Source organism: Spea bombifrons, chromosome 8 (assembly GCF_027358695.1).
Source record: "Spea bombifrons isolate aSpeBom1 chromosome 8, aSpeBom1.2.pri, whole genome shotgun sequence".
Taxonomy (NCBI): domain Eukaryota; kingdom Metazoa; phylum Chordata; class Amphibia; order Anura; family Pelobatidae; genus Spea; species Spea bombifrons.
The window spans coordinates 11105082-11132933 of NC_071094.1; the positions used below are offsets into that span (position 1 = coordinate 11105082).

A 27852-nucleotide genomic window follows, 5' to 3' on the forward strand; every position below is an offset into this window, starting at 1 on the left:
AGGAGTCACAATATAAACTAATTGGCCTCAGATTAGCTAGTAGATCTAGGCAAATTTGGAACAAGTTACTGCAAACTGAAACTTTACAAATGCACAGCAGGGATAGGCAGTAGTAGTAGCGAGTGCCAGATATATGTGTATCCCCTTCACGTCCGGTGACATACTAGGTATGTCATGCTAAAGTGGGCTTATTCGTTCCGAGACGTACCTGGTATGTCATGCAAAAAAAAAAAATACCCCCACGTCGCCACAATTGTGGTGATCATGGGGGCACTGCTGCTGCTGTCTGCCCAGGCGTCTAGGCAGACCAGCACAGCCCCCCCCAAGCCTTTGATCTTTCCCATGGGAACGATTCTGCAGGCTCAATAAAGGCAGCTTCAGGAAAGGAGGCTTTTTGTTGCTTGAGTCCCCACATATGTGTGAGGATTTACCACAACATTCCCCTGCTGCCTGATCGCTCCATGTGCAGCATTAACCCCTTCAGTGTAGCTGGCTGAGCATCATGGGAAGTGCAGCAACAATAAAGCTGCACATGCTAGCTGTGAGCTAAAATCCCTATGATTCTCAGCCAGCCAGGTGTTCACCATAATGCTGGCTGAGCATCATTGGAAAATTACTCCACAGCAGCAGAGTTTTTTTAAAATTAAAAAACCTGATGTTAGCCTCCCTCCCAGGACCCTTACTCCCTCCCAGGACACTGCCTTTACACACACCTGCCCATAAACACGTACTCTGCTTTTACACACACATATACACGTACACTGCCTTTACACACACACACACATACCCATACATTACCCTTACACACACACATATACACGTACACCACCCTCACACACACACATATACACGTACACTGCCCTTACACACACATATACAGATACACTGTCCTTACACACACATATACACTGCCCTTGCACACACATATACATATGCCTGTGCTCTGCATTATTTGCCGGCACGTAGTGATTAGGGAGCGGTAAAGCAAGGTTTGAAGTGACAGACCTCGCGCTCCCTAATGTTGTTGAGCGGACTAGAGGGAAATTGCGTTCTCCCAGCTAGTCTGCAGGCTGCAGCTGCTGATCAGGCGGCTGTGCGCCCCCCGCAGCTGCACCTGAGGTGAGTATCACTCTCGCCTCACCCTTCCTCTGCCCCTGCAAAGCAGGACAGAGGAAGGGATAAGCGGGACAGAGACCCGCAATCGGGACTGTCCCGCCTAAATCGGGATAGTTGGGGGGCATGCAGTTAGTGTCTGCTTCACAGGGGAAAAGAATATTAATGCATTTATTTGCAAAGAAACATCACTCCAACTGGCATGGAGCATAATAGCCATCCTTGGAACATTCTGTTTTGCTGTTAACTTTTTGTTCTTAGGAAGGACTGTGGGATTTTATTGTTCATACTTCTACATTCAGAGCATGTCAGGTTCCATCCTACTCAGCCTGGAGTATTCAAAACTTTGTTATGCTCATGTTGTTCTACAACTACTTGTGGCCACCCTTCTCACTCTGGAGCACCCAGACCTCATGATTGTAAGCAGCTGTGCCTTGTTCAGTCAGGGCCATTGCATTAATGTGTTTGGACCGCTTTGCTCTGGCCCTGTACCTGACCTTGCATTGTTCCTGCAGTGTGCCCCGCCATTGGGCTTCCTGCCGTGTGGCCCGCCATTGGGCTTTCTGCCGTGTGCACCCCCATTGGGCTTCCTGCCCTGTGCCCCTCTAGAGGGCTTTCTCCTGGGTGCCCCTCCAGAGGGCTTCTTGCCATGTGCCCCTCCACAGGGCTTCCTGTTGTGTGCCCTACCAGGGGGCTTCCTGCCGTGCGCCCCGCCAGAGGGCTTCCTGCCGTGTGCCCCGCCAGAGGGCTTCCTGCCAAGAGACTTATTACCTATACTTGTTTGTCCTGCCATCTTCTTCAATACAGACTGTATCATAATATTCTGCCTGTGTCTTTCTTTGCATTTGTCTATGTCATCCCTCCCAAGTATCCCCTGCGACTGGGCTTCTACCCGAACTGCTTACCCGGTTCCTGACAGAGCAGCAGTTTAGCTATCTGAACCACTTATCAATTAATTTCCTCAAATGCTGATTTGGGAAAGATAATTATTCAGTGTTGGTCTTTAAGTTATGCAATATATAAGATGAAAAAAAAAAAACACACACACACTATGTTGTGTTCTGCTCACTCCAGAGTAACTCACCAAAACAGAAAATATATCAAAGTAATTTGAGTACATTAATATGAACTCTTTAAAATTTTTAAGAAATAAGGTACTCGCTTTCGGTAGATGCTTCAGACTCTCTCATCAGTAACAGGAAACCACTCGCATTGCAATCAATTGCAGCAAATTACACGCATATGCATGGAGTCTCTCGCTAGACCCCTTTGCAACATTTGCAGAACTAGCGCTGGAGCTGACTAGCAATTTCTGGATATAAAAAGTCTTCACACCCCTGTTAAAATGCCAGGTTCTTGTGGTGTTAAAGAGTGAGACAAAGATAAATAATGGCAGAACTTTTTCCACCTTTAATGTGACCAATAACCTCAACAATTCAATTGCAAAACAAACTGAAAATGTATAGTAGGTTCTTCTAAGGCTTCCCAAGGAAGGAGGTTAGTTGTTGTTAGGCTGCCAAACACTAGTATTGACACACTAGACCCTATGTGTCTAGTCTTCAAAAATATATGGTCTGATGGCTTCAAAGAAGTCCCAAATAGGACATGGGGCAGAACGACAAAATGTCAAAATTCCCAGTTGAAAAACTGAATTGCAAATGTCCCAAATATGGCCTTTTAGCCTCAAATAATTAAACGAACCCATGCATGGGTGGTATCGCTGTACTCAGGAGATAATGGTGAACACATATTGGAGCTGTAAAGGTATACCTGAAGTACAATATATATGTAATAGATGAACATGACAAACATTGACAAAGGCTGATAGTAAAAAAAGTGGAACGTGTTAAAATACTAGCATTTAAAATACCCTCAGGTGTCTAGTTTTCAAAAATAAAAAGCAAATGGAATTAGCCAGCATAAAAGATGTCAACATGGGACACAGGACTACCAAATTTAAAAAAAAAATAGTGAGTATTTCTAAACTCAGGACAAATATTACAATCTACCTTATTTGCTCGATTATAAGACGAGGTTTTTTTCAGAGCAAATGCTCTGAAAACTACCCCTCGTCTTATAATCAGACCTCAAATAGGTCTGACTATGAGACTAAGATCCAGATCCCCCGCAGCGCTGCAGGAGACCTGGATCCTCCTGTCTGGTACCCCCCCAAAACTTACCGGTGCTTCTGACTCCCTGGTCAGTCTATGCGAATCGCGTAGGCAACTTGCACTGCAGCCTGAAGGAGGTGCGGTTAGCAGCGGACCTTCCCCCGGCTGTCAGAGATCAGAGTTCCCCTCACCGGGGAATTCTCTCTGACAGTCGGAGGGTGTATGTCCTTAACACCTTATTATTTACTAAATAATCTTCACGAACGGTAGACAAAGATTAGTGCAAGATAATGTATCACCCTACAATCTACATTGATGAACACCAGAACTGTTACAACATTTAATTACTAAATATGTTTTAGTAGCCATTGACATAGGTCTATGAATTTATCAGAACAAATATTTTTATATCAGTTATTCACAACCCAGGAAAATTTGTCTGAGTAGGAGAGTACACACTCAGAGACCTGCTCAGGTTAAAATTGGACAAAGCAGCACAGATTAATTATATTCCCAAATGAAAACTGTCTCTCTTCTCTACTTTGATTTATATCTTTTTTTATCCTTGCCAAATGAATCAGCTGCAGCTTGCAAAGTAATACATCTCATCAACACCATGCAGTACCCTTCCTGGTAGGCACATTCGGTAATACTCAGTACATTCACATCTTCTGTGTCCTTCAAAGAAACACCAGTCACTCCCACACCTCACATATCTGGCTAACCTGCCAAATTCTCTGTGATATAAGACATGCAGGGGAGATCACAGCTGCAAAATAAATTCATCCGGATCTCTAGAAATTGCAACTAATTGTTTTTTTTACTTTTGTTTACATTACACAAGTAACATCTTAGAGGAGATATGATATTTTTATACAAATACATATAGGGGCAATACTAGATAATTTGTGGTAACCTGTTCATTAATAGGATGTCTCAATGTTAGCATCTGTCCATATTCAGTCCATTTTGCTTAGGCCCCATATATTTATATTATGTTCACTCAATTATCACAAATGGCCCTCTACACCTTGCTAAGAAAGCTTTGTATTCATTTACATTGAGAAAAATGTCTTGTGAGGTAAAAGAGTGTGAGCAGCCAAAGAAAAAAGCAGCAAGCGAGGTAAGGGAGTTAGGTAGTGAGTGAGAGGGTAAGGTGGGCTACCAGGTTGAGGGGCAGGAGGGCTACTTGGCTTTACCTGCCCCCTGGCCCTGAAGGTGCCAGCAGTCCCCTGTCAACAACTGTATCCTTACCTGGAATGAGTTTAGGGCAATAAAGACATAAGCCCACACCACATTAAGATGCACCAAAACGCCACACAGCCATGTCAGCCCAAGTACTGGAAGAAGCACTAAGATTGGTTTAGCAGTGGCCCTATCAAAAGAAAGAAGGCATTATTATGTTTCCAAGGAATATGGAGGCTCTATCAGAATAGTGATATAGAACATGTGATAAAATGTTGCATTGTTTTAGAATTTGATAGCTTTATTGGGTCTGTACAGAGGCAAGGACAGAGGCAAGAAGATGAAGGGTCAGTTTTAGTTATGCTGCAACAACTAATCGATAAAATCAATTCAACTAATCGATTATCCTTTCTGACAGCTGGCGGGCGTCTGTGCAATGCGCGCAGACATCCTCCGCTATTGTCCTACACATTTTCGCCGGGGCTTCTATGATGGCGCACCAGCGTGACATGACCTTCCGTTGCTCCACCGTAAAAGTGTGTGTGGAAGTACCAGCGGCAGAGGTTGTCTGCGCGCATTGCACAACGTTCGCCAGCTGCCAGAGAGGTGGATCCCCTGCAGCGCTGCAGGGGACCTGTATCCTCCTCTCTGGCAGCCGGTGGGTGTCTGTGCGATGCGCGCAGACAACCTCCACTAGTGCCAACACTTCCACTGGGGCTTCTATGATGGAGCGCTGGCATCACATGACCTTCCGATGCTCATTCATAGAAGCTCCAGCGAAAGTGCCGGCCAGCAGCAGAGGTTTATCTACACGCATGGCACAGGCATTCACTGGCAGAGTGGCATATCAGGGGCACAGTGGCATATCTGGGGGTGTAAGGTATATTTGGGGGGACAGAGTGGCATATTTGGGGGCAGAGTGGCATATCAGGGGGTTATACGGCATATCAGGGGGCACAGTGGCATATCAGAGTGGTATAAGGCTTATAGGGGATATAAGTCATATCTGGGGGCAGAGTGGCATATTTGGGTTATAAGTGATATCACAGGGCACAGTGGCATATCAGGGGGGTATAAGGCATATAGGGGGTATAAGGCATATAGGGGATATAAGGCATATCTGGGGAGGTTGAAGTGGCATATCTGGGGGTATAAGGCATATCTGGGAGGCAGGGCGGCAAGCCTGGGCTCAGATGTGCATAACTGGTGGGGCAGGCTGGGAAATAAAATCAAGAAATGCCTTTTTTTATTCTGCTGTTTGTTTTTAACATCCAGTTATTTAAAATAAACGAAGAAATTTACATTTATTTTTTTATCCGATGAATTGAAAAAATAATCGGCCAACTAATTGATTATGAAAATAGTCGTTAGTTGCAGCCCTAATATAAACTGACTCCTCATATTAAATTTGTCACCCTTTTCAACAAACCTTTTTCCAGGGCTTGAAAACCAAACTGCGATTGATCAGAAAGGCAGAACTACTCAAAAATAAAAATTCTGTGGCTTCTCTCTGGCATATGGACAAGGTTGACATCTGGCGGGTATCAAATGTCATTGTGTACCAATTTATTATGTACATTTATTATGTAAATAGCAGGTTAATTTAAGTTACATGCAATTGTATGAACGTGCGTAGGTCAGTTATATACTTAGTCAGTTGTGACATAAAATGTCAGTTGTGATGTAATATGCTTGCTTTTCATTGGAAAGGATATGCTTGCCTTGGTGGGGTTGCTTTAAATGAATAGAATTGGCTTCATAAGTCATTTATAATAACAATGCATCTCAGAGGAGTAAGGAAATCTAACACATGTGCAGTATAATGCTTGAAGACTCACCAGACCTGGATCCCAATCTGTTTCTCCATGCTGCAGTTTGGCGTCAACATCTTGGAGCGTCGACGAGCACTGGATATAGTTACCATAATCACTCTGAAGAGTACAAAGGTGTTAACCTGCAACAAGAAGGATATTAGGTGTATAGCTAGAACTAGACTTGTGCATTTGTATTTGGGAGAACGAATGTTTTCAAACCGAATGACGAACAAACCAATATGGCAGTGCATAAACAAAGACAAAGATGCACAACACAAGGAATCTTTGTTTCTTCATGTTCGTATGTATATATATATATATATATATATATATATATTCTAGGCTAGCCTATTAGTTAAGAAAAAATCCATAAATATCTCCTAGCTAATCTCCCTGGTCCCTACCCCCCAAGTCACTGCCTCTAGCCTATCTAAGTCTTTGTGGTATAACAGGGGTTAACAGAAATCTATGGGATCACGCCAGGATCTACAGACACTACCAATTTTAGCGGCACCATTTGTTTTAAGTATTTTTGTTCATATCAGTTTGATTGTTCTATGCAAGGTAATGGACCTCAAGTTTCCCAATATGGTAATATAACATTTCCAAGATATGTTAGGAAACACAGGTAGTTGTAGGCCTCAGAAAGGAACCATTAAAATAAACTGAACCATGTTATTTAGCAAATAAAAAAGCAAATTCTAATCTAACTACATACAATACACTGATAATGCCCCTGTTACCATTGATTGTATAAACTGACATATGATTAATCTTTGGTTCATGTTACATCATACCACAACACAATCGTTTATTATAAGGATAATGGTTTGGTGGAAGTCTGACTTTGCATTCAGAATGCTGTGGGGGTTATATTTAAAACAACATTACACAGGAATGTTTAACAGCAGTCTTCTCAGTGTAGCAACCAATGGTATAGTTCTGCTAACCAAAACATTCTGTTGGTTCCAATTATGATAAGACTACATTTTCAAATTCACAACTTTCAATAAAAATGTGCATGGATGTGTATGTGTTTGTGTGTTAGCATGGGTGTGTATGTGTAAGTGGTGTGAGGGGGAGTGTGGGTTAGTATGGATGTTTATCATCACATCTACTTTCTGCATGCTGGATCAGTTTGCACACAGCACGGAGTAAAAGAGATGCCACAACTTCATGTTTTAAGAGTGACACTTACAAGCTGTTTGGGGGCAAGGTGGCACTGTGGGATATGTTGTTTGTGAAGTAGACGGGCACCTGGGTAATTTTCACATAGGGCCCCTGTGGTTACTATTTACGCCCCTGGACCTGCCTGAACGTTCTCTACCGTTTGTGTAAGGGAGACCAATTGCTTTGTGAGGGCTGCAATAGTTTCAGCTACACCTGAGCCTGAGTACCTTTTTACTGAAAAATCACCAGCCTCTCTCTCTTTCCTTTTGACACTTTTTACAATGTTTTGCAATCACTTAGTTCTCCCTACCACTATGCACCTCAGCAATAGTAGCACAAACTAGTACAAAATTCTTTATATATCTCAGTCAATAGCTCTGAATTTTCTGGGGTACCCCCAACAATCCATTTTATGCCCTGGATGCTGGCTGTCAGAACTGATTTAGAACAGATGTGCCAGTGTCATGAATGGAAATAGCATCCATGTACTATATATGCGATAAAAAAGGAGATGTGTGTTCCATCATGTGAGTGTGACCTGATAATTTTTGCATATTGTGGCATTACATCACATGTCTTCTGTTTTCAAGAGAAAAGGAAACCTAAATATTGATAATGATACTGGAGGCTGTACCTCTGTAAGATCAAATCTATGTTTTCTATAGTACCAAATGCACTACCTCATTCAGATAGACAGGATAAAATAGTCATACATCTCACAGAGCACACTATAAAAGGCTAGTTATGAGAGATCACATTTTGTGTGTAGTTTTGGGCCAGTAAATTGGGAGGACCAAGTGCTGAAGCACTGAGTATAACAGAAAGCCTGAAAGATCATGAATAACAGAAAATATAATGTAGCTAAGGATTCAACATGTATGGTGCAATGAAAAGCCACTAGTAGGGTTCAAGCACAATATCAAATTGGTTTATCTGGCTTCATTCAAAAAACAAGTAATACAATAATGGCTTTGTGATGGTTTTATTCCAAGCCATAATAATTTTCTTTCTTGAAGAAAATTATACCCACGCGTAACCTTCATAAAAGTAAAAAAAAGCACAATAAACATTTGTAGTTACAAGCTAAACAACTATAAGATTATGGAAATCCTAATATACCTTTGCAATCCAAGGCCAGAAGTAGAAGAAAAACATATTTTGCAAGTCAATGTAGATGTGACCTCTACTGTCAGTGGAAAATGTAAATTTATTGAGAAAACAATTTTAAATACATACCGTTAATATAAAAAGAACAGGACCCACAAATGCCCATATTATGTCAGTTTGCACATTCAGCCAGCAATGAGTGTCTGCCACATACTTTTTAAAAGAAGTTGCCAAGGTCACACTGACAATAATGATTGGCAAGCCTGAGAAAGAAAGACACCATCAGTAAAAGTTTGCTGACACATTACATCTTACATTGGACACATTGGCAGAGTTCCACCATCCAACATGAATATTCCAGGGCTATCTCTAAATAGCCTCAAACTGAGGGGCAAGCTGGGTGGGGAGTGGGTATAACCAGGGAGGGGGGTCAAATACATATTTAGAGATTAAACACAATGACTGAAGTACCAAAAATCAGTTCTTTTTTTTCAAAATAATAAGTTCTAGTCTATGACAGATGCTGACACAATGTAAAACATTCTTTTCAAATCCCCATATTAGGTAGGTTTCCTGTCTTTTAGGACAGCATGGGATGATTGTGATGTGTAATATCCCTCCAAAATGTTATCCAGAATTATTTTTTAAGCAGATAACATGATCCAAACTGATAATATTCACACAAATAACATATTTCCAAAGAAAATTTTTAACAATCATTATTATGAACACACAGTCATTCACTCACCCCAGCCAGTAATGTAATAAAACCCCATTCTTCTGTCTTCACTCATATTGACAGCAACAACTTTACTCCACAAAAGAAGGCCTTCAACCAACATCCAGGCAAAGGCCGCCATAAAGAACAGATGGAGACACGCTGTAACAGTGATGCAAACAACCTATCAGAGAAATTATATAATTAATCTTTTTATGAGCCCCAAATACTATCACGTATTTAATACGGTGGGTGTGTTGTGCAGTACTTTATACACTAGACCTGCATTAGATTTAGAATTACACTTCAACCATGCTGAACTTGAAATATACAATCAGTTTAGGGGGTCAAACTTTAGAAATTATTTCCCACTCAGTATTAATGGATACAATTTACTATATTCTTTTGATTTTTAAGTACATTAGGGCAGAGGTTGATATATTTTATGAAATCTAACATAAGTGGAAGTGAATGTTGAGAACAGAGAATACAGACCCCTATTTCAGCTTTATAATGTGCATTTTCAACACTTGATGATACTGTGTATTTAGTGAGATGCACTTGAAAAAAGAAGGTTAAGTTTAAAAAGTATGCTATAATAACTAAAAAGACATTTCATATCCATTAAGGGATCTAGAAAAAAAGGACCTACTTTGCTTGAACTATAAAAGAGAAATTGATGCACCACATTTTAAAAATATGGTGCCAAGAAAATGGGTGGGGAATACTAAGAGTAAGTGGGAGCAGAATGAGAATAGTTACATGTAATATTATAACAATACCATATTGATACATATACCTCTCTTACTCAAGAAGCTTATCTCAAAAAAGTAACACTAGGGGCACATACCTAATCTGCTTGGCAAAATCCAACTCTATAGCTACAAAATATAGACACCAAGCTATTCTATACATAAAATAATGTTCCAGCTCAATTTTTGTTTTGAAGCTCTTGAAAGAGCTGTAGGGGAAAGCGGGTCTCAGAATTTCTTTGTTAAATGAGAAAAACAGTTTGTGTTAAACAGCTGGAACATTGATTTTTTTTTACCTCACCTCATTAGTTTTTGCCAATTCACTGAACATCAACAAAGCTTCTGCAGCAGCAAGGGCAAATATCAGATTCTTGTGAACAGTTGTTCTTTCTGATTTGGGAACACTAAAATAGAGGTTTAACAATGAAACTATTATGCATAAATAAAGTTCAAGTATTTTAGATTAGTGGTTAATCCCAAAGTTTATGGACTTCATGAAAAAGAAGATATTAGGAAGCCCATATACCTTTGCAGCTATAACAGCTTCCACTCTTTTGGGAAGGTTTTCCACAAGATTTTGGAGAGTTTCTGTGGGAATTTTTGCCCATTTATCCAGTAGAGCATTTGTGAGGTCAGGCACTGGTGTTGAATGAGAAGGGCTGGGTTGCAATCTCCGTTCCAGTTCATCCCAAAGGTATTCAATGGGGTTGAGGTCAGGGCAGTTGAAAGCATAGCAATGTCTTGGTATTCTGGGTGAATGGACAAAAATTCCAACAGAAACACTCCAAAATCTTGTGGAAAGCCTTCCTAGAAGCGTGGAAGCAGTTATTGGCTCAAATGAGGATTTTGGTGGCCATTTTATGGAAATAAATAAAATAGAATCTTAACTCCTCGGCATCAATGTGTACTGGATAAAGAGAACATCAGTGCTCAGCAGATAATACAAGATAGAATCTTATGTGATGGGATTGGGAGTAATCAGTACACTAAAAACGTCATCATACATAGGGCGCCTGAAGCCACAATTTACTGCCACTAATCCCTTTAAATAAAATCTGCATACTGAAATAGAATAAATAACACAAAACCTTTACTTTTCCTCTCGCTGATTTCTAGGTCAAGAAAGTTTTGTCCTCTGAAGTGACTACAAATTCAGGAGGGCGTTTTATCTCTGGATAAGTAAAAATTAAATAGTTCTATTTATTCCTGCAGTAAGTAAAGTGCCAGGAAACATACAACCAAATACACACACCAGGACAGACTCTGCCACACCGACACCCAAACACACACACCAGGACAGGTTCTGCCCCACCAACACCCAAACACACACACATCAGGACAGGCTCTGCCAAAATGACACACCAAACACACACACACCAGTACAGGCTCTGCCCCACCAACAACCAAACACACACACATCAGGACAGGCTCTGCCAAATTGACACACCAAACACGCACACACCAGCACAGGCTCTGCCACACCAACACCCAAACACACACATACCAGGACAGGCTCTGCTACACCGACACCCAAACGCACACACACACCAGGACAGGCTCTGCTACACCGACACCCAAACACACACACACCAGGACAGGCTCTGTCATACCGACACCCAAACACACACACACACCAGGACAGGCTCTTCCACACTGACACCTGAACACACACACCAGGACAAGCTCTGCCGCACCAACACCCAAACACAAACACACCAGGACAGGCTCTGCCATACAGACAGCCAAACACACACACCAAGACAGGCTCTGCCACACTGACACCCAAACACACACCAGGACAGGCTCTGCCACATCGACAGCCAAACACACACACCAGGACAGGCTCTGCCACACCGACACCCAAACACACACACCAGGACACACCAGGACAGGCTCTGCCACACCGACACCCGGACACACACCAGGACAGGATCTGTCACACCGACACTCACACACACACACACCAGGACAGGCTCTGCCACACGGACACCCAAACACACACAGTAGGACAGGCTCTGTCACACCGACACCCAGACATACACACACCAGGACAAGCTCTGCCGCACTGAAGCATAACAAAAAATATTTTCTACACTGCTTCGTCATTAACTGCCCCTTTTGCATTTTTGCCCCCTTGTGTATTGATTAATGTGTCCACCCACAACCTTGTGTATTGCCCCGCGTTGTGCATTTATGCCCCCACACCCTTTTATATTGATTTATGTGATGCCCCAGCCAATCCCCTCTCTTGTCTATTGATGCCCCCACTGTCCTGTGTATTACCCCCAGCCACCCCCCTATTGATTTTGTAATGCCACCACCCAGCCACCCCCTTCTGTATTATTTAATTTTTGCCCCAAGGGAATTTTAGTTCACAGCTAGCATATGCAGCTTTACTGTTGCTGCACTTCCCATGACGCTCAGCCAGCATCATGAAAGTAGTATGTCTGGCTGAGCCTCATGCGAATTCAGTTCAATGTGTCGGTTATTTTTAATATGCATGACTGTGCTGACTAAAACGAAGCGTATTTTAAGTGGCAATGCAAGCGCGATAATGTAGGGTGCAATTGCTTGTATCGGTGAGTTCCGCGAGATTTAAAAAAAAAAAAAAAAAAGTGACCCTCTTTCACATTTTGAAATGTTGGGAGGTATGGAAGACTTACCCAACTGCTAGGAAGAGCACTAATGTCACTAGCAGAGCACTCAGGGACACTCCACATCCAATAAATGTCAAGGTCCTCAGTGTCCATTCTTCTTCAGAGCTTCTCTGCATTAGTATAAATATTACATTTGTTATAATAGTAGTGAACTGTCAAATATCTTATGAAATCTATGTTATGTGTCTGAATTAAAATTGTCTTAAGGGTGGCAGTATCTGGCTAGGTACCTCATCTTTAATAATAGTAGGACCCTGGGCAAGCGTCTATAAGTGCCACCAACCCAGGTTGCCTCACTGTGATTGAGATAGTGGTCTATGTTGACAGATACAGAACTGTCCACTATAATTTCCTCCTTCACGCTCTATGTGCTGCCTGCCAGGCTTTGGTGCATTCTCAGATAGAAAAGGAGATTAGTTTCTGTGCTATAACAAAGGGTTTACATTTTGTTCTATGGGAAAAAATTGGTTATATTGAGGAGCTATGTGGGGAACAAAATATGGTTAGGTATTTTAAAGGTTTTTCATAATTAATGAATAGTTAGGTGAATTCTTGCTGGAAGACGATTTTAAGATGGTGATGAAATACAACGCATTTAATATAACCTACTTTAGTTTAGGTTCCATAGGAGTACAGGTGAATGCATCATTTTTGTACATGTAACCAAATTGGAAACTTCTAAGAATACAAGAAACAGAGAGAAGGAAATGCCCTAGACAAGAAAACTACACAACTACACTTAATGGGCTTAATATTTAATGTAATTTGTATTCAATAATAAACATAATTACCTGAACTTCATAAATTTGCAGAAGAACAGCAAAGTTGGTCGTATGGTTACAGAAACAAGTAATTGTTTCAGGGAATTTTTTCTTAACACTGCACCCAGAGGAAGACCAACTGCCTCCCTTTTCTAGACTGGAATTATAACCATATAGAGATCTAGTTAAACAATGTTTTAGGGTGAACAAATGCTATTTGCATACAGTGCTTTTAAGGTCACAAAGGAAGTTGATGACATGTTGAAGTAAGGACTTAGAAGAAAATAAATAGATGCAGACTCTTTTGTATGTCAAGGTTTTGGAGTAGGCCCCTTAGTGAATGTTACAGCATGCAAATATATTTTAGACAACCGTATACTTCCAATTTTGTGTGAACAGTTTGGGGAAGACCCTTTCCTATTCCAGCATGACTGTGCCCCAGTGGAAAAACAAGGTCCATAAAGACATGGTTTGGCATGTTCCACGAGAGGTCCCACAGAGTCCTGATCTCAACCCCTTCGAACTGGATTGCAAGCCAGACCTTCTCGCCCAACATCCTGACCTCACAAATGTTCTTTTGACTGAATGGAGTGGGACAACTCTGTATTCCATAGTTTTGGAATGGGATGTCCATCAAACTCATATAGGTGTCATGGTCAGGTGACCACATTCTTGTGGTCAATGTATGACTTTTTTCAAATTATCTATGCCTCGTAAAAAGTTAATGTACAGTGATGTGGAATTTTATTGCACTATATAAAACAACAAATAATAATAAAGACCTGTATTAGAATCAATTGTTTCCAGCTCCTGCATTCAACTTACCTAAGACTAAAATTCCAGAAGGCACAGACTGCTCTCTCCAATTTTTCTGATGAATTCTGACAAATTCCATAGAAACAAAAGAAAATTTGGAATTAACATTTTATTAAATGATCACACTAACCAGAGACATGTGGTTGGTGAGTAAAGTATTATTTTAGAGTCAGTTTACTACTCCTGACCAATGATTACCGTGACTTTCCTTACACAAACATTTGTGATATTAACCCATACACATTGCCCGCACCTATACTGTGCCTGCCAGTACAGAGGGAAGGCACATTTCAGGACGTGATCTTTGGTTTTCTTAAGCATTTAAAGAGAGGGGTTCTGTCACAATTGATCACAAATTTCCTCCTTTCTAAGTGCACAATGCAACACAATGGCTCAGCCCACTGCCTGCATCGCTGCCACATTCTGTCCTTTCAATGCAGAATGAATTGTTGTCAAGCAACACAGTAGATCACCAATCTTTATATACAATGAATAATCACAATCAAATAATAGTTTAGGAATCTATATTTCGTTAGTTAGAATTCTTTGATAAATCTGATTAACAATAGTTGATGAATGCTCACATAATTTTTTATTTTAGTAATACTTACTAGTAGTTTATTCTGATGCGATAGATTATATTGTACAGAAGTGCTGACTTCTTGATCCCCTACTAAAAGGGTAGAAGAGATCACAGCTGATCCAAGGGAGGTGTCAATATACCTTGTACACAAAAAAAAAAACACTTGTGAGATACAACACACACAGCATTTGTTCATGTCTGTGTACAAATGACAGAATCAAACATTTGTTTAGGTTAACAGGTAGCATCGTATATAAGCCACATTAAGCCCCATTTAGCCTCAACAAACACTATGCAATATGAATGCTTAGAAAAGTGCTTCATGAGTAGAGGGGGTGTAATTTGCCTCATTGGTCTCATTTCAGACCCTGGAAATCTCACACATGTAGCTGGAGTTGAATGAAGGTGAGTACCGAGCACATTCACAGTCATAATTTGGAGATGCGTATCATGCAAGGAACAATAGGGGGACAGAGAAACATACTAAATACACAAAGGGGATTTTGAGAAATCCTTCTATCCACTTTCATGAACAAAAAAAATACTTGTGATATGAAATATGTGTTTCGGGGCAAAGAAGGATACCAAAGACAAATGAGTGCATAAATACATATATTTATATGTTTCCTATATGAGCTTGCGGGACATTTCATTAGCGCTTGTGGGGCATCTCATTCATTCACACTCCTGGGGTGTCTTGTTCACAGTTCCGATGGCGTCTCGTTCATAGTTTCGGGGGCGTCTTGTTGCTCATGTTTGTGCTCTTCGCTGCACCCCTCCTAGTCTCTCACCTCCCTAGGTGTCCCTCTCTGTGTCTCCTGACATTCTCACTCAGCATCCACTCCCTCCTCCATCTTCAGACTGAGTAAGCACTTTAATTTCCTTTTCATTTGCAATTCTTAGCATGAGCAGCAGCTGTGCAGGGAGGGAGGGGTTCTCATTAATGTGCAGGGTAGGAAGTTTAAAAACAAAAAACCCTTTCTCCCTACATTCAGTTCTACTTTGTGCCACCTTCTGCCACTCTAAATCTCAAACCTCACCTAACACTATCAAATTTTACATACCGGGCATACAACATTGCCCGCATATGCCTTCCCTTCTTAGCGCACATCCCAAACCGGAACAGCAGTTTAGATTTATTAATAAATCCTACTCTACTCCTACGTTCAGCAGTGGTTCATTTCTTTGGCCCCTATACTACCTACTAAGGAGGGTGTTTTCGGGTCTAGGCACATTTCAGCATTTTAGACCCACTGGACATTTGTTTTTGTTTATCCCTACCATATATATATATAGAGAGAGAGAGAGAGAGAGAGAGAGAGAGTGATAAAACCATGTTTCATCTTTTGCCCTCATTAGGCATGTGTGTTATTTTTATAAACATTTCAGATACTATCCAATTGCAGGGGACAGCGTTTTTATTTAAAGTATACCCCAGCTTGCAAAATTGCAAAATTGCTTAATTTCAACACGATCTATTGTCAAATACATTCTATAGAGATTGAGAAAATTCTACAATGTCCAAGTATAGAAAAGCTCCCTATTTGGAAATGGGATTTTTTATAGAATATGCCTCTGTTTATTGCACAGAATAAACGCACTTATAGTCATTTAAAGTTATTCTATAAAATCACTGGATTCCATTGCATCAATTCATGCTGCACAATGATTTATGTTCCCTTTACTTTTTTCCACTAAAGTGGTTTAGCCACTATTGTGTTTATTTAATAATTTTATAAACAAATTACAACAACACTGAAACAACTCATCACAGACTTGGTGATTCTGTGATTCACATACATACCGGTTCAGAGCTATGTTACTTCCGTAACAAAACAACTCACATAAAAAGACTGGGACAATGCCTTTGATGCATAGACTTACATGCATAGCGACAAATGGAAAATGCACTATATTAGTGTCTTATATAAACTTTTTAGAGCATCACACACCTCACTGGAACAAATAGGCAGGTTTGGTGCGGTGGTCCACCTTCTTACCCAGGTTGGGCAAAATAGACATTTGCAAAGCTGTTTGTGCAGCAGGCAAAGTGCTCCCAATGACACCCTACACTGAAATGTTCTATAAAACAGCACACAAGGTATATCTAACACCAGACAGAATGTTTAGATTGGAGAAAACAACCATTGGCCTAAGTATGCATCTCCAAATACTCGCTCCTTAAGCTGCTTCTGGCAGTGCCCATGTATTTAATGCTTTTTGGTTGCAGATGTGTACTTATATCACCGCCAACAAGATGGCACATTTTATATTGATGCCTGAACTGGCAATATTTGGTATAAAACCACCACAACAACAGGCGCCTGCCAAACTAATCACAGCAATGGCAAAGCAAAGTATCCTACGATGCTGGCTAAGGATGAAGCCGCCAACACTAGATATTTTCCCGCCCAAACTGTATTTCCTATTCCACATGGATTGGGCGGAGGCTGCTCTGGCAAGAGGTAACCACCCAACACGTCTTTAATATCTGGGGAAATGACAGTAACATGCTAGAAGTTGACCTGCGCGTATTAATAAGAGCAGCTCTTCAATACACCTCATGGTACAGCCTATAATTACTGCACCAGAGGACACAAATTGTGAAACCCAAAAAACACTTATTACACCTTTAAGTTCTGACTGGACCTGGGCGACACGCAGTCAGGGTTGAAATATAGATATGTGGAGCAGATTCTCTTAACAAGTATCAGGTTTTACAATCTTTATTTGGTTCATTTGTTTCTCTTTAGAAGTTTATTCTTGCAAACACAACATGCCTTGCACAATTAAAAAAAATTGATGTGGTATGCAGTTCACTTTTCTATTGTGTTTCTAGGCCACATATAATTAGGGTCAATTTACTACTGTCTGGTGAACTTCATAGGTGAATATGTTAAAAAAAAAACATATTGTACTATACAGAAAAATGAGATGCAATGCAAAATGTGTCAAATACAATATTTATTGAATACTTTGAATAAACCAATGTACAACCAAGCTGCGTGCCATGCAAAATAGAAAAATGTTTTAAAGTAAAATTCCATGGGTTAGTACCTCCACCACGAACTCTGTATAATGCATTAACAAGAAACAAAACAGTTTTTTAAATCGAGTAATCGAGACATAATTTAAAACCATGTTTTGTGAAATAAACAGTTGAATTGAGACCTTTCACTGGCCAGAGTTTCTTAAAAACATGTAATGTCATTTTCATATAGTAAAATTAATAATAATAATACTGGTAGTAATAATAATAATACATTGGAAAATAAGAATGGGGTTACATTACAATAGGCTGCACTTGTAAAAGTAACTACAATAAATTAAGGATTTGCTATGTGTGTTCTGATTTTATATATTTGAATAAATATATATAATAAAAATCAGAATTAATTAATTTATTTAAATAGGAAAAAGACATACTAATTTATCTTGGCAGGAAGAAACTAAATAAAATCACAAAAGATTATGATTCCAATTAACATTTTCTTAAATAACTTGCCCATTAGGGAACAAAAGGTTTCTGAATAACGAAATAGAGTACCTCCCTATACCAAATAAAAAAGCAGTTGTATCCACAACTTGTAGTAAAGCCAACAGTATACATTGCCCTATAATTGCCCCAAAGATATAGTAATTCTTACATATAAGATGTTTTCTCAATACAAATAAACTAATGTATTTTGTGGTATTCTGGTCAACTCGGCTACTTTAGTAACAATTATAGCAAAATCATACAAACATTTGGCACTTTTTTTCTTTTTTATATATATATATATATTATTCATACTAAATGTTATTATTATTATCTTTTATTTATAGAGCGCCAATAATTTACGCAACGCTTGATACAATACATATATTCAAGGGGTATGACAAGACGAGAACTGACAGACTAAGACAAAGCGATACATTACGTGGAGAGAACCCTGTTGATCTATACATCTAAAGGTGGTATCAAAAGAAAGCCCTATCTGCCCTAGAAAAAAAGGGTATAATAATGATGTATGGGTGCAGTAAAAAATTAAAGGGGAATCATAGCTAAACAAACATATCATAAAACATGATGACACAGGGTTAAACTGGGTTACCTAGAAGAACTGATGCTGTTTTGAAGGCAAAGAGTGGTCACACCAAATATTGATTTGATTTAGATTCTTCTTCTGTTCACTAACTTTTCATTTTGTTAAATGTTAAATATCTTTTATTCTTACTTTACAGGATTTTGTCACAGCTGCCTAAAATGTTTGCATAGTACTGTAGTATACGTAAAACAACAAAAAAAAATAATAATTAACCACCTACAAATATAAGGCACATTATAATTTGCAGACGTATATTGTATAAGAATTATTCTGCAATACAAACAATATATTTCTCTAAGCAGAACCGAACAGTAATTATTGATTGCCATCTTTGCACTGTATCAAATTGATCTATGGCATTTTACCGCCCCCCAGTGGTCAGCATGTGTGTTGCTTTAATTCTGCCAAACACCAATCACAACAGCTTAGTCAACAGTGGAATGATTTGATTCAAGGTGGATGAAGCCTGGAAATGTGTTCTTAATTTGGAACAGCATTAAGTTCTGTATGTTTTGAATGCAAACATAAGCATCTGAAAATGGATCATACTATTTCAAAGATCAAAAACACAAACTGTAATAAGTTTGTCATGATGAAAAAGCAGAACTTCATGACCCGCTCACTGTCAAATTAGTCCACACGTTTAGGGAGATGTGGATAATTTGAACCAAACATCATAGGAATACATTGTAACTAATTATACCAGTAACTCACCTGTGTCCACCATCAGATGTTGCAGAGTCTTTTGGTATAAAGTCAAATGTGTTGTAATTGCCAAATAATTGTTGAAAAGCTTCAAAATCAAACCACGTGTTTACCAAAGCAACCTTTTTATGACCTTAAATAGATTAAAAAAAATATATTACAATGGTACTGACTGAAAAATACATTAGTTTACTGTAGATACGTTAATTTGCACCTGTTAAAAAAGCATCACATCACGGAGAAAAAATTCCATCTATAGAGTGTTCACATTAATCTACAGAGAATATAAAGCATAGATCTTTTGTTATCTATTCATTGTCTAAATTTCATTACATAGCGATAAAAACTACAGATATTGTAGGTGAGCAGCAAAGCAAATTTAAATTTTGTTGAAATTTGCCTATTTAATTAAGTGGTATGAATGTCAGAAAAGAGGAGGGGCATCAACAAAAGAAACAGAAATGAAGCCGAAAAAAATATGTTTTCCACACTCACTGTTACTGTTTGTCACTCTCTTACAGTCTCTCTCAATGTCTTCCCTACCTTTTGCACAGCTCCGCTTCTTGTTCTCTGCTTTTTCTGCGAGTTTTCTGTGTCTTCATTCTTCTCCAGTGATCCGGCTTCCTGGAGCGCTTCTGCAACAGGTTGGCGCATCGGCGCACATCGCAGGCACAGCCTCTCTCCTGATTGCAGGAATGAGGAGATGTTGTCCCCGTGGTGTGCATCGAAGCTCTTCCCTGATGCAGAGGTGCTCCAGGAGGACAGAACAATGTACAATTATATTTTTCTGCAGATTCATCTACATTATTCTGGCCTCTTGGAGTGCTTCAGGAGGCCAGGATAATGCCACAGATCACTGGGAGAACACACAAACGGACGAAAAGAAGAGAACGGGAAGAAAAAATGAACAGGAAGCAGGGGTGTGAACACATGGAGAAGGAAGGGAGACATTGAGGGAGAGAGAGAAGGAATTTCTTTTCCAAATAAAAAAAACCTCTCAGAATTTCTTCTGAAACGAAATGAAAGGAAATTAAATTCATTATCCAAAAACAAATAGATCAAAAACGAATTGAATTTCTCTGAATTGTTTTTGGTCCATGTGCACAAGTCTAGCGGACAATCCTCCATTAGTTGTTTTAGCCACACCCTCTTTCAACAGGTGTATGAAATCAAGCACAAAGGCAGCCATCTCTATAGGCAAACATTGGCACAGCCTGAAGATCACTATATACCAGGGGTGGGCAATTAATTTTCCCATGGGGCCACATGAGGAATTGGAATGGTTTTAGAGGGCCAGACCTCTACAAACTACAAACTCCGAAGCCTTGTCCATTTTGTTAACTTATGTGCTGTTTAATAAAGTTATTCAAGCCTACGTCATTGGTAGAGGTGCTTGAATAAGTAAGGCCTGAATAACTATTAGCACAGCACAGAAGTGAACAAAATGAACAAGGCTTCGGAGTGCATACCGTATTTTTCGCTCTATAAGACGCACCTGCTGATAAGACGCACCTAGATTTTAGAGGAGAAAAAAAAGGAAAAAATATTTTGAGCTAAAAAATGGGCTAAAATATTTATTACAATAACTGAATAAGCTATGAACACAGTAAGACACGCAGTAAGACACACACAGACACAGTAAGACACACACAGACACAGTAAGACACACACAGACACAGTAAGACACACACAGACACAGTGAGACACACACAGACACAGTAAGACACACACAGACACAGTGAGACACACACAGACACAGTAAGACACACACAGACATAGTGAGACACACACAGACACAGTAAGACACACACAGACACAGTGAGACACACACAGACACAGTAAGACACACACAGACACAGTGAGACACACACAGACACAGTAAGATACACAGACACAGTAAGATACACACACACAGTAAGACACACACACACAAACACAGTAAGACACACACACAGTAAGACCTCCCTCCCTAACCCCCCTTCTCAGTATCTCCCCTCTAACTCCCTAACCCCCCCTTCTCAGTATCTCCCCTCTAACTCCCTAACCCCCCCTTCTCAGGATCTCCCCCCCCGCCCCGGTCACTTACCTTAAACTCCTGTGTTGGAAGCGTGAGGCGTTTGTCTCGGGTGCCGGCGCTTCACTGCTGATCGCCGGCGTCTGACGTCATATGCCGGCGCCCAGCGTAAAGCGCCGGCACCCGAGACAAACGCTTCCAACACAGGAGTTTAAGGTAAGTGACCGGGGCGGGGGGGGACACCGGACTCATTGGTGAGTCACCAGGACACTCTTTGCGGGCCGGTCCGAGCTATTCAGCGGGCCGGATGTGGCCCGCGGGCCGTGCTTTGCCCAGGTCTGCTATATACAATGCAAAGTGTCGGCTGCAGTGGTGTAAAGCACACTGCCAACGGACTCTGGAGCAGTGCAAACATGTTCTCTGCAATTATAAATCACTCTTCACTATCTGAAAGTCTGATGCATATAAATCTGGGTTTGGTGCCTACTGTAAAGTTGGATGAATAAAGGATAATGGTTGTGGCAGTTTTCTGCATTTGGCATAGGCCCCTTTGTTGCAATAAAATTTAATATTATTGTACAGCGTACAAATATACATGTGTATGCTTCCAACTTTATGGCACCAGTTTGGGGAAGGCCTTTTCCTGTTCCAGCGTGACTGGGCCCCAATGCACAAAGCAAGCTCCATAAAGACATGGTTTGACTAGTTTGGTGGTGGAGGAACACGGGTGACCTACACAGAGCGCTGACCTCAACACCACTAAATGTTGCAGAAGGTCTTCACAGAAGAGTGGAGGCTGTTATAGCCACAAAGGGATGGGGGCAGCTCCATATTAATGGCCATAATTTTGGAATGGAATGTCCAATATGCTCATATAGGTGTAATGGTCAGGTGCCCACATACAGTGTATATAGGGATTGAAAAGATGCAGCAACAAGCAGCCCATAAGTACTAATGGGCCAAGTCAAGTGGCTCTGTCCACTCTGAAACCCCAAAGATAAAGAATGTGAGCTATAATGCCACCTGTAAGCCATGAGACATTTCACCTTAAAATGTGCATGGCAAATTCTGCACAGACAGCATATGTAGTTCATGTTGTGTGACTCTTTCGCACATAAAGCGAACAATTAAGGCACTGAGATTCATATGTTTGAGTATTCCCTTTTAAAGGTCACCTGTTAACTATGTGTTGTTAACATGTGTTCACTCGTACCAATGAGGTAGTAAAATAGGTTGTGAGTAGGTAGATATTACCGTCTTCTATTATTCTTTTGATTTCTTCATTAGAAACTTCAATTTGATCCACTTTCTCATTGCTTTGCACTGTGTATACAAGGCTGTCGGCATTAAGATCCACCTGTCTGATTCCAACTTCTGAATGAAAATTAGCAATTTTAGGTCAAAACATTGAATTCTTAAAACATCACAAAATGCGCTCAGAATAAATCATATAGGAACAAATAAACTGTACACAAACTGCTTGTGAGAAACCAGGGAGCATGCAATTTATTAAAGGGTTAAATTTATTTCATGGTGCATAAAACAGGAAGTTCTTAAAGTCCTTTTGCAGATGTTCACTTATCCTAGTAGGGACATCTGCAAGACATACCCCCATACTATCTTAAACTCCCTAATATAATGAACATGCAAAAGGGATATTAAAAAATAGACCATTCAAAGTGTTGCTGAAATGTTGGAAGGTCTGCATGATAAAACATGTAGTGAAATATCCAAATACAATAAAATATACTGTTTTAAGGAAAGTACGGAAAATATCTTTATGGACGTCTACGAACTGGGCATTTATAGGACAAGTACTTTGTAATCCTACAGACAATTTAAACAAATTTTGGTTTAAGAATAAAAACACAAACTAGGGATTGACATTTTAGGATCAAGAATAAACAGAAGAGGTTGACCAGTTTGTTAGTGTTTTCCACTGTCCAACCTATGTTCATTTGTATTTATAATTAAAATTTTTGTCTTTTTTTTTAAACACTTAGCTAGATGCAGATAGACATTGACATCTATCGTCAGCAGAAAATATGTGCACCAAAGAGATAAGTCTTTATTGACAATGCTATAAGCACCTACATGCAAAGAGAAGAATACCTTTTCCACCATGTTTTCCATTGTAAAATTATAGTGCTGTCATGTCAAACAATAAACATATAGACAGGAGTATTGATGCACTAACCAATGCTCCTGTGATGAATAGCAATCTCTTTCTTCTCATCAGATAGAAGCTGGACAAGATTTGATGCCATTTTCTCCACTGTGTGAACAAGTGTCATTGGTCCTTTGATAATCTAATAGAAATGTCATATTAACATAACAATAGAAAAGGTGGAAAAAAGACACAGGTCCATCAAGTTCAACACCACTATTGATCCTGAAGAAGGAAAAAACTCACATTGAAACAATTGTGCCTTAAGAAGATGGTGGTAATGTGGTAAAGTTACATGGAAAGGTAGCTGCTGTGGCCTCTCCCCAAGTGGCCTCCTTATAAGTGGCTATTTAAGAGTTACACTGGAGTTAAATGGGAGGGAAACGACATACCAGGTACCACTGCAGAAAGCATCTACACCATCGGAACCAGATCAACACATCCCTATCCAAGCAGCCCCCTCCTATTGTCTCACTTCCCACTCAACCACCGACGAGATTGTAAGCTCGCAAGAGCAGGGCCCTCTTCTCCTTTTGTACCAGTTATTGTATGTGTTTTTGTATGTGAAATTTGTTCTACTGATTGTAACAGGGCTGCGGAATCTGCCAGCGCTTTATAAATAAATGTAATGTAATGTAATTTGTTACATTGTTTTTCCACACTAATTGTACCTCTGTCCCAAAGAATGTTGTATCCAGTGTCCCAAATAGACCACTTTTTATCCACTGTACATGAACAGTGTCTATTTTGAGTATATACAGATACAGTAAATAGGGATGACATCTCTTTACTTCCAAAAGTTATTCTAACTAGCCTTATCAAGCACATGAGTCTATTATTAATTGATAATTATCAAAGTAAATACTTAATTGAATGGTATTTTAAGATCACTCTATACTGGAATGTTCTAAAACAATAAAATGAAACATCACCATAAAGCTAGCATTGCTACTAATCTAAAATCAGATTCTGAGATTCGTAGTCTCTAGAAGAGAATGTTCATTAAAACCAGTAAAGATGATGTGCTAATGTTACAATGGCAGCTATGCCTTTTTTGCAAGTGAAATGGATAGTTTGCTCCACGGATTCCTGTCTTGCAGCTAATCAAGAAGCATTTCACCTACAAATGCTATTTGTTTACCTTCCCCAAGGCTGCTTCTTGCTTACGTCAGACAGCACCATGAGGCATCTGCTCAGACAGTGAGCGAATGTGTACACTTGCATTCAGTTCACTCTACCCTACTGGCTTGGTTCATGACTTAAACAAACCTTGACCACACTAGCATATCAGTATATGAAAAACAGTAGAGGCCTAGATGCATGCAGAAATGTTCGCATAGAACTACTCTGCAGAGCCTTTCACATAAAAACAGGGCTTCAGGTATCTATTGTCTAATTGAAAAAAAAATATTTTTTGCAAATTTTAACACGTCTACAGATAGATCAGGTATAACTGAATTAAATAGTTGAAAAAGTATGCTTTGAGAAAACATGCATTAGTAATTTATTCTCAATAATTTTGCAAAAATATGTAATAAACAGTGAATGTGGTTATGAGCCAAAAGTAATAATAAAATAAACAGTTAACTATTGCCACCTAAAGGAGCACATGGGTTATTACTGAAAGAGGAAGTCATATTAGGAATTTTCACCTATGAAGGATAATCATAAAAAAAATGCCAGATTGCTGAAATACAGCAAACCTAAAAGTATTTAGCGACACTAGTGATTGAAATCTAAAATCCCAGCACTACAGTCTCCTTATATATATTACAATATGTGTTAACAGGAATAGAGGGTTAGACACATGTAACTTTGGGTATACATTTGAAATTAAGAAATAAGTTAACAATAATCTATGTATTTGGAGCGTTTGGAGTTATTTTGTGTATTTGTGTCAAATATTTTGAATGACCAATCTGAAATATATGTATTGTATATATTGTATTGATTCACTAATATCAAATCTGACATATGAGCTGCTTTTACATACAAACTCTGGTGATCGTCATACCTGGGAACTCTCTGGGTTTGACCCAGATTCCCCAGGTGAAGCCATGCTTTCCCAGTTTCTTTTTTCTCAAGGATAGGGAATAGTATTTAGCCATGCCTACTCCCTACCCATTTCCCACCCACTCCCTATTCACTAAAGCCTTCTGAGACGGAGAGCTCTATGCAGCGTAACCTGGGAAGTTTTCCAGTATGCCGGTCATTTACACTTTTTACACACTTTGGTGATCTTAGGCTTCACATTACACAGTACATACATATTTAGAAAATGTATAATTTAATAAAATGACATGTACCGGGTTAACCTCTGACCAAAGGTCCACATCATACTGCTCAATAATTGTTCCTGCAACCTGGACAAAGTGGTGGCTCAAGTCTTCCAGGGCCTTAGGATCACTCTGTATCTCTAGATAGGCCACATTTTTCAGAAACTGGATGATACCAAGAAGATCAGAAGGCTCCACGGTGCTCACTTTGGTTTCCATCAAACGCTGAATCGCCTGTAGGCAGACGGCTGCTTCAGAAACATTAAACTGATGTATTTCACCTGTTAAGAAGTTTTCCGGTATCTGCAAGGGGAAACATGTTATGCCTTTAAATAATGTAACATACTCGCACTAATGCTTTAAGCTCCTACATAATACCAATGATGCTTTTACCACAAGATATGAACAATACATGCTTATACCTTATTGTCTCCGATATATAAAGAAAGGTCCCTGAAAATGACCCATTCTGCTACCAATGAGGATAGTGGAAGACGTAAGCAGAGAGAAGAATGGTTATGTAGTAAGAAGGAGGTTATCGTTATAAAGTTGGAATGTGGGAAACAAGTCAAGGTCTTAACAGATCATTCTTAAATATACCATTGGTTACAGTATTGTTTTTTCCAGAGATTGATGTTAAGCCAATATACCCTTATCCATGTAGCCCCCCAAAACAACTTATTCCTTTTCATAGGTACAAAGCCTAGATTGTTCTGTAGACTTTGGAATGCTATTTTCAATTTTGTTAACTGAAGAATTTATATGAAGGCTCAAAATACAAATGGATTGCATTCAATACATGTTAACTTATTGTGAACGACCGCATACCATACACAACTCGTCCTAGAAAATTACCTCACTGCATTAATGTATTTTATCAACCTCTACAAAAGGCTTATCTCAACTGCCGTCTCTTGTAATCACACAGTGTAAACCCTGTAATAGACAGCTAAATAGAAGACAATCTTTTTAGGACTAAATTATCGCTGAACAGATATGATAACCCAAAGCATAGACTCTACTCTGTCTTTATGTAAGCAATGATTTAAGATATTTAGCTATGTATAGACTTAAAGAGGACCCGCCAAATCTCTCAATAGTCCCAATTTTCACAGGACAGTCCTGATTTTTTTACACTTTCCCAGGTAGCTGCTTTTGCTAATAGTGGTGAGCATGAGCCCATTGGGAAGATCCTCTAATTTCCCCTGACTGGGGGAAATGAAGGTCTGTGCTGTTGTACGAAGGTAAAGTACGAGGCATGTCCTTGACTCTTGTCACACCCATCAACACAGGGGTCCCTATTTGTACACCTAAAATATTGGGGATGTGCTCGCTGAGATAAAAAAGTAACTGAATCCAACACTGAAAACCATCCATCCATTTCATTTGGTTCAAATTTATATATCGCATATGGCCTGACATCAGCTTCTACCACTCACAATGCCAAAGCACACTATGTTTGCTTATTATCTAAAGTGACCCCTCAGCAAAGGCTGCGTTGGAGTCATCCATTCAGGAAGTTGTAACGTGCTTCCTGTACTCTGCTAATTGCTCTAGGACTCCGTGCATGGATAGCATTAGTAACGGCTTAAATCATTATAATTCCAATGTAAATCTACAGTTGTTCTCAAAAGTTTGGAAACCCTTTAAGAATTGATAATATAAGTACTAGTTTTAAAGAAAACATGAGTGAGCAGGCAAAACATATTTATTTTGTTATTTATGGGATTCATATTCAACTGTAGGAATGGCACAATCATTAGACAAAACATGGCAACAAAGAAAAAAATGAAATGACCCCTGTTCAAAAGTCTA

At 39.6% G+C, this 27852-nt stretch overlaps 1 protein-coding gene across 1 annotated transcript in view; it reads right to left on the minus strand.

Moving 5' to 3' along the window:
* ADGRD2 (adhesion G protein-coupled receptor D2) overlaps nt 1–27852 on the minus strand; it is an 80213-nt gene that overhangs the window by 33164 nt on the left and 19197 nt on the right. Inside the window, exons 8-20 of the mRNA XM_053473854.1 lie at nt 26068–26340; nt 23792–23903; nt 22849–22968; nt 19590–19713; nt 14816–14927; nt 14214–14269; nt 13419–13545; nt 12634–12737; nt 10272–10374; nt 9249–9402; nt 8630–8763; nt 6248–6363; nt 4479–4599 (exon numbers count right to left, since the gene is read on the minus strand). Of these exons, the coding sequence (XP_053329829.1) occupies nt 4479–4599; nt 6248–6363; nt 8630–8763; nt 9249–9402; nt 10272–10374; nt 12634–12737; nt 13419–13545; nt 14214–14269; nt 14816–14927; nt 19590–19713; nt 22849–22968; nt 23792–23903; nt 26068–26340 (1656 nt within the window). The remainder of the gene's footprint in view (nt 1–4478; nt 4600–6247; nt 6364–8629; nt 8764–9248; nt 9403–10271; nt 10375–12633; nt 12738–13418; nt 13546–14213; nt 14270–14815; nt 14928–19589; nt 19714–22848; nt 22969–23791; nt 23904–26067; nt 26341–27852) is intronic.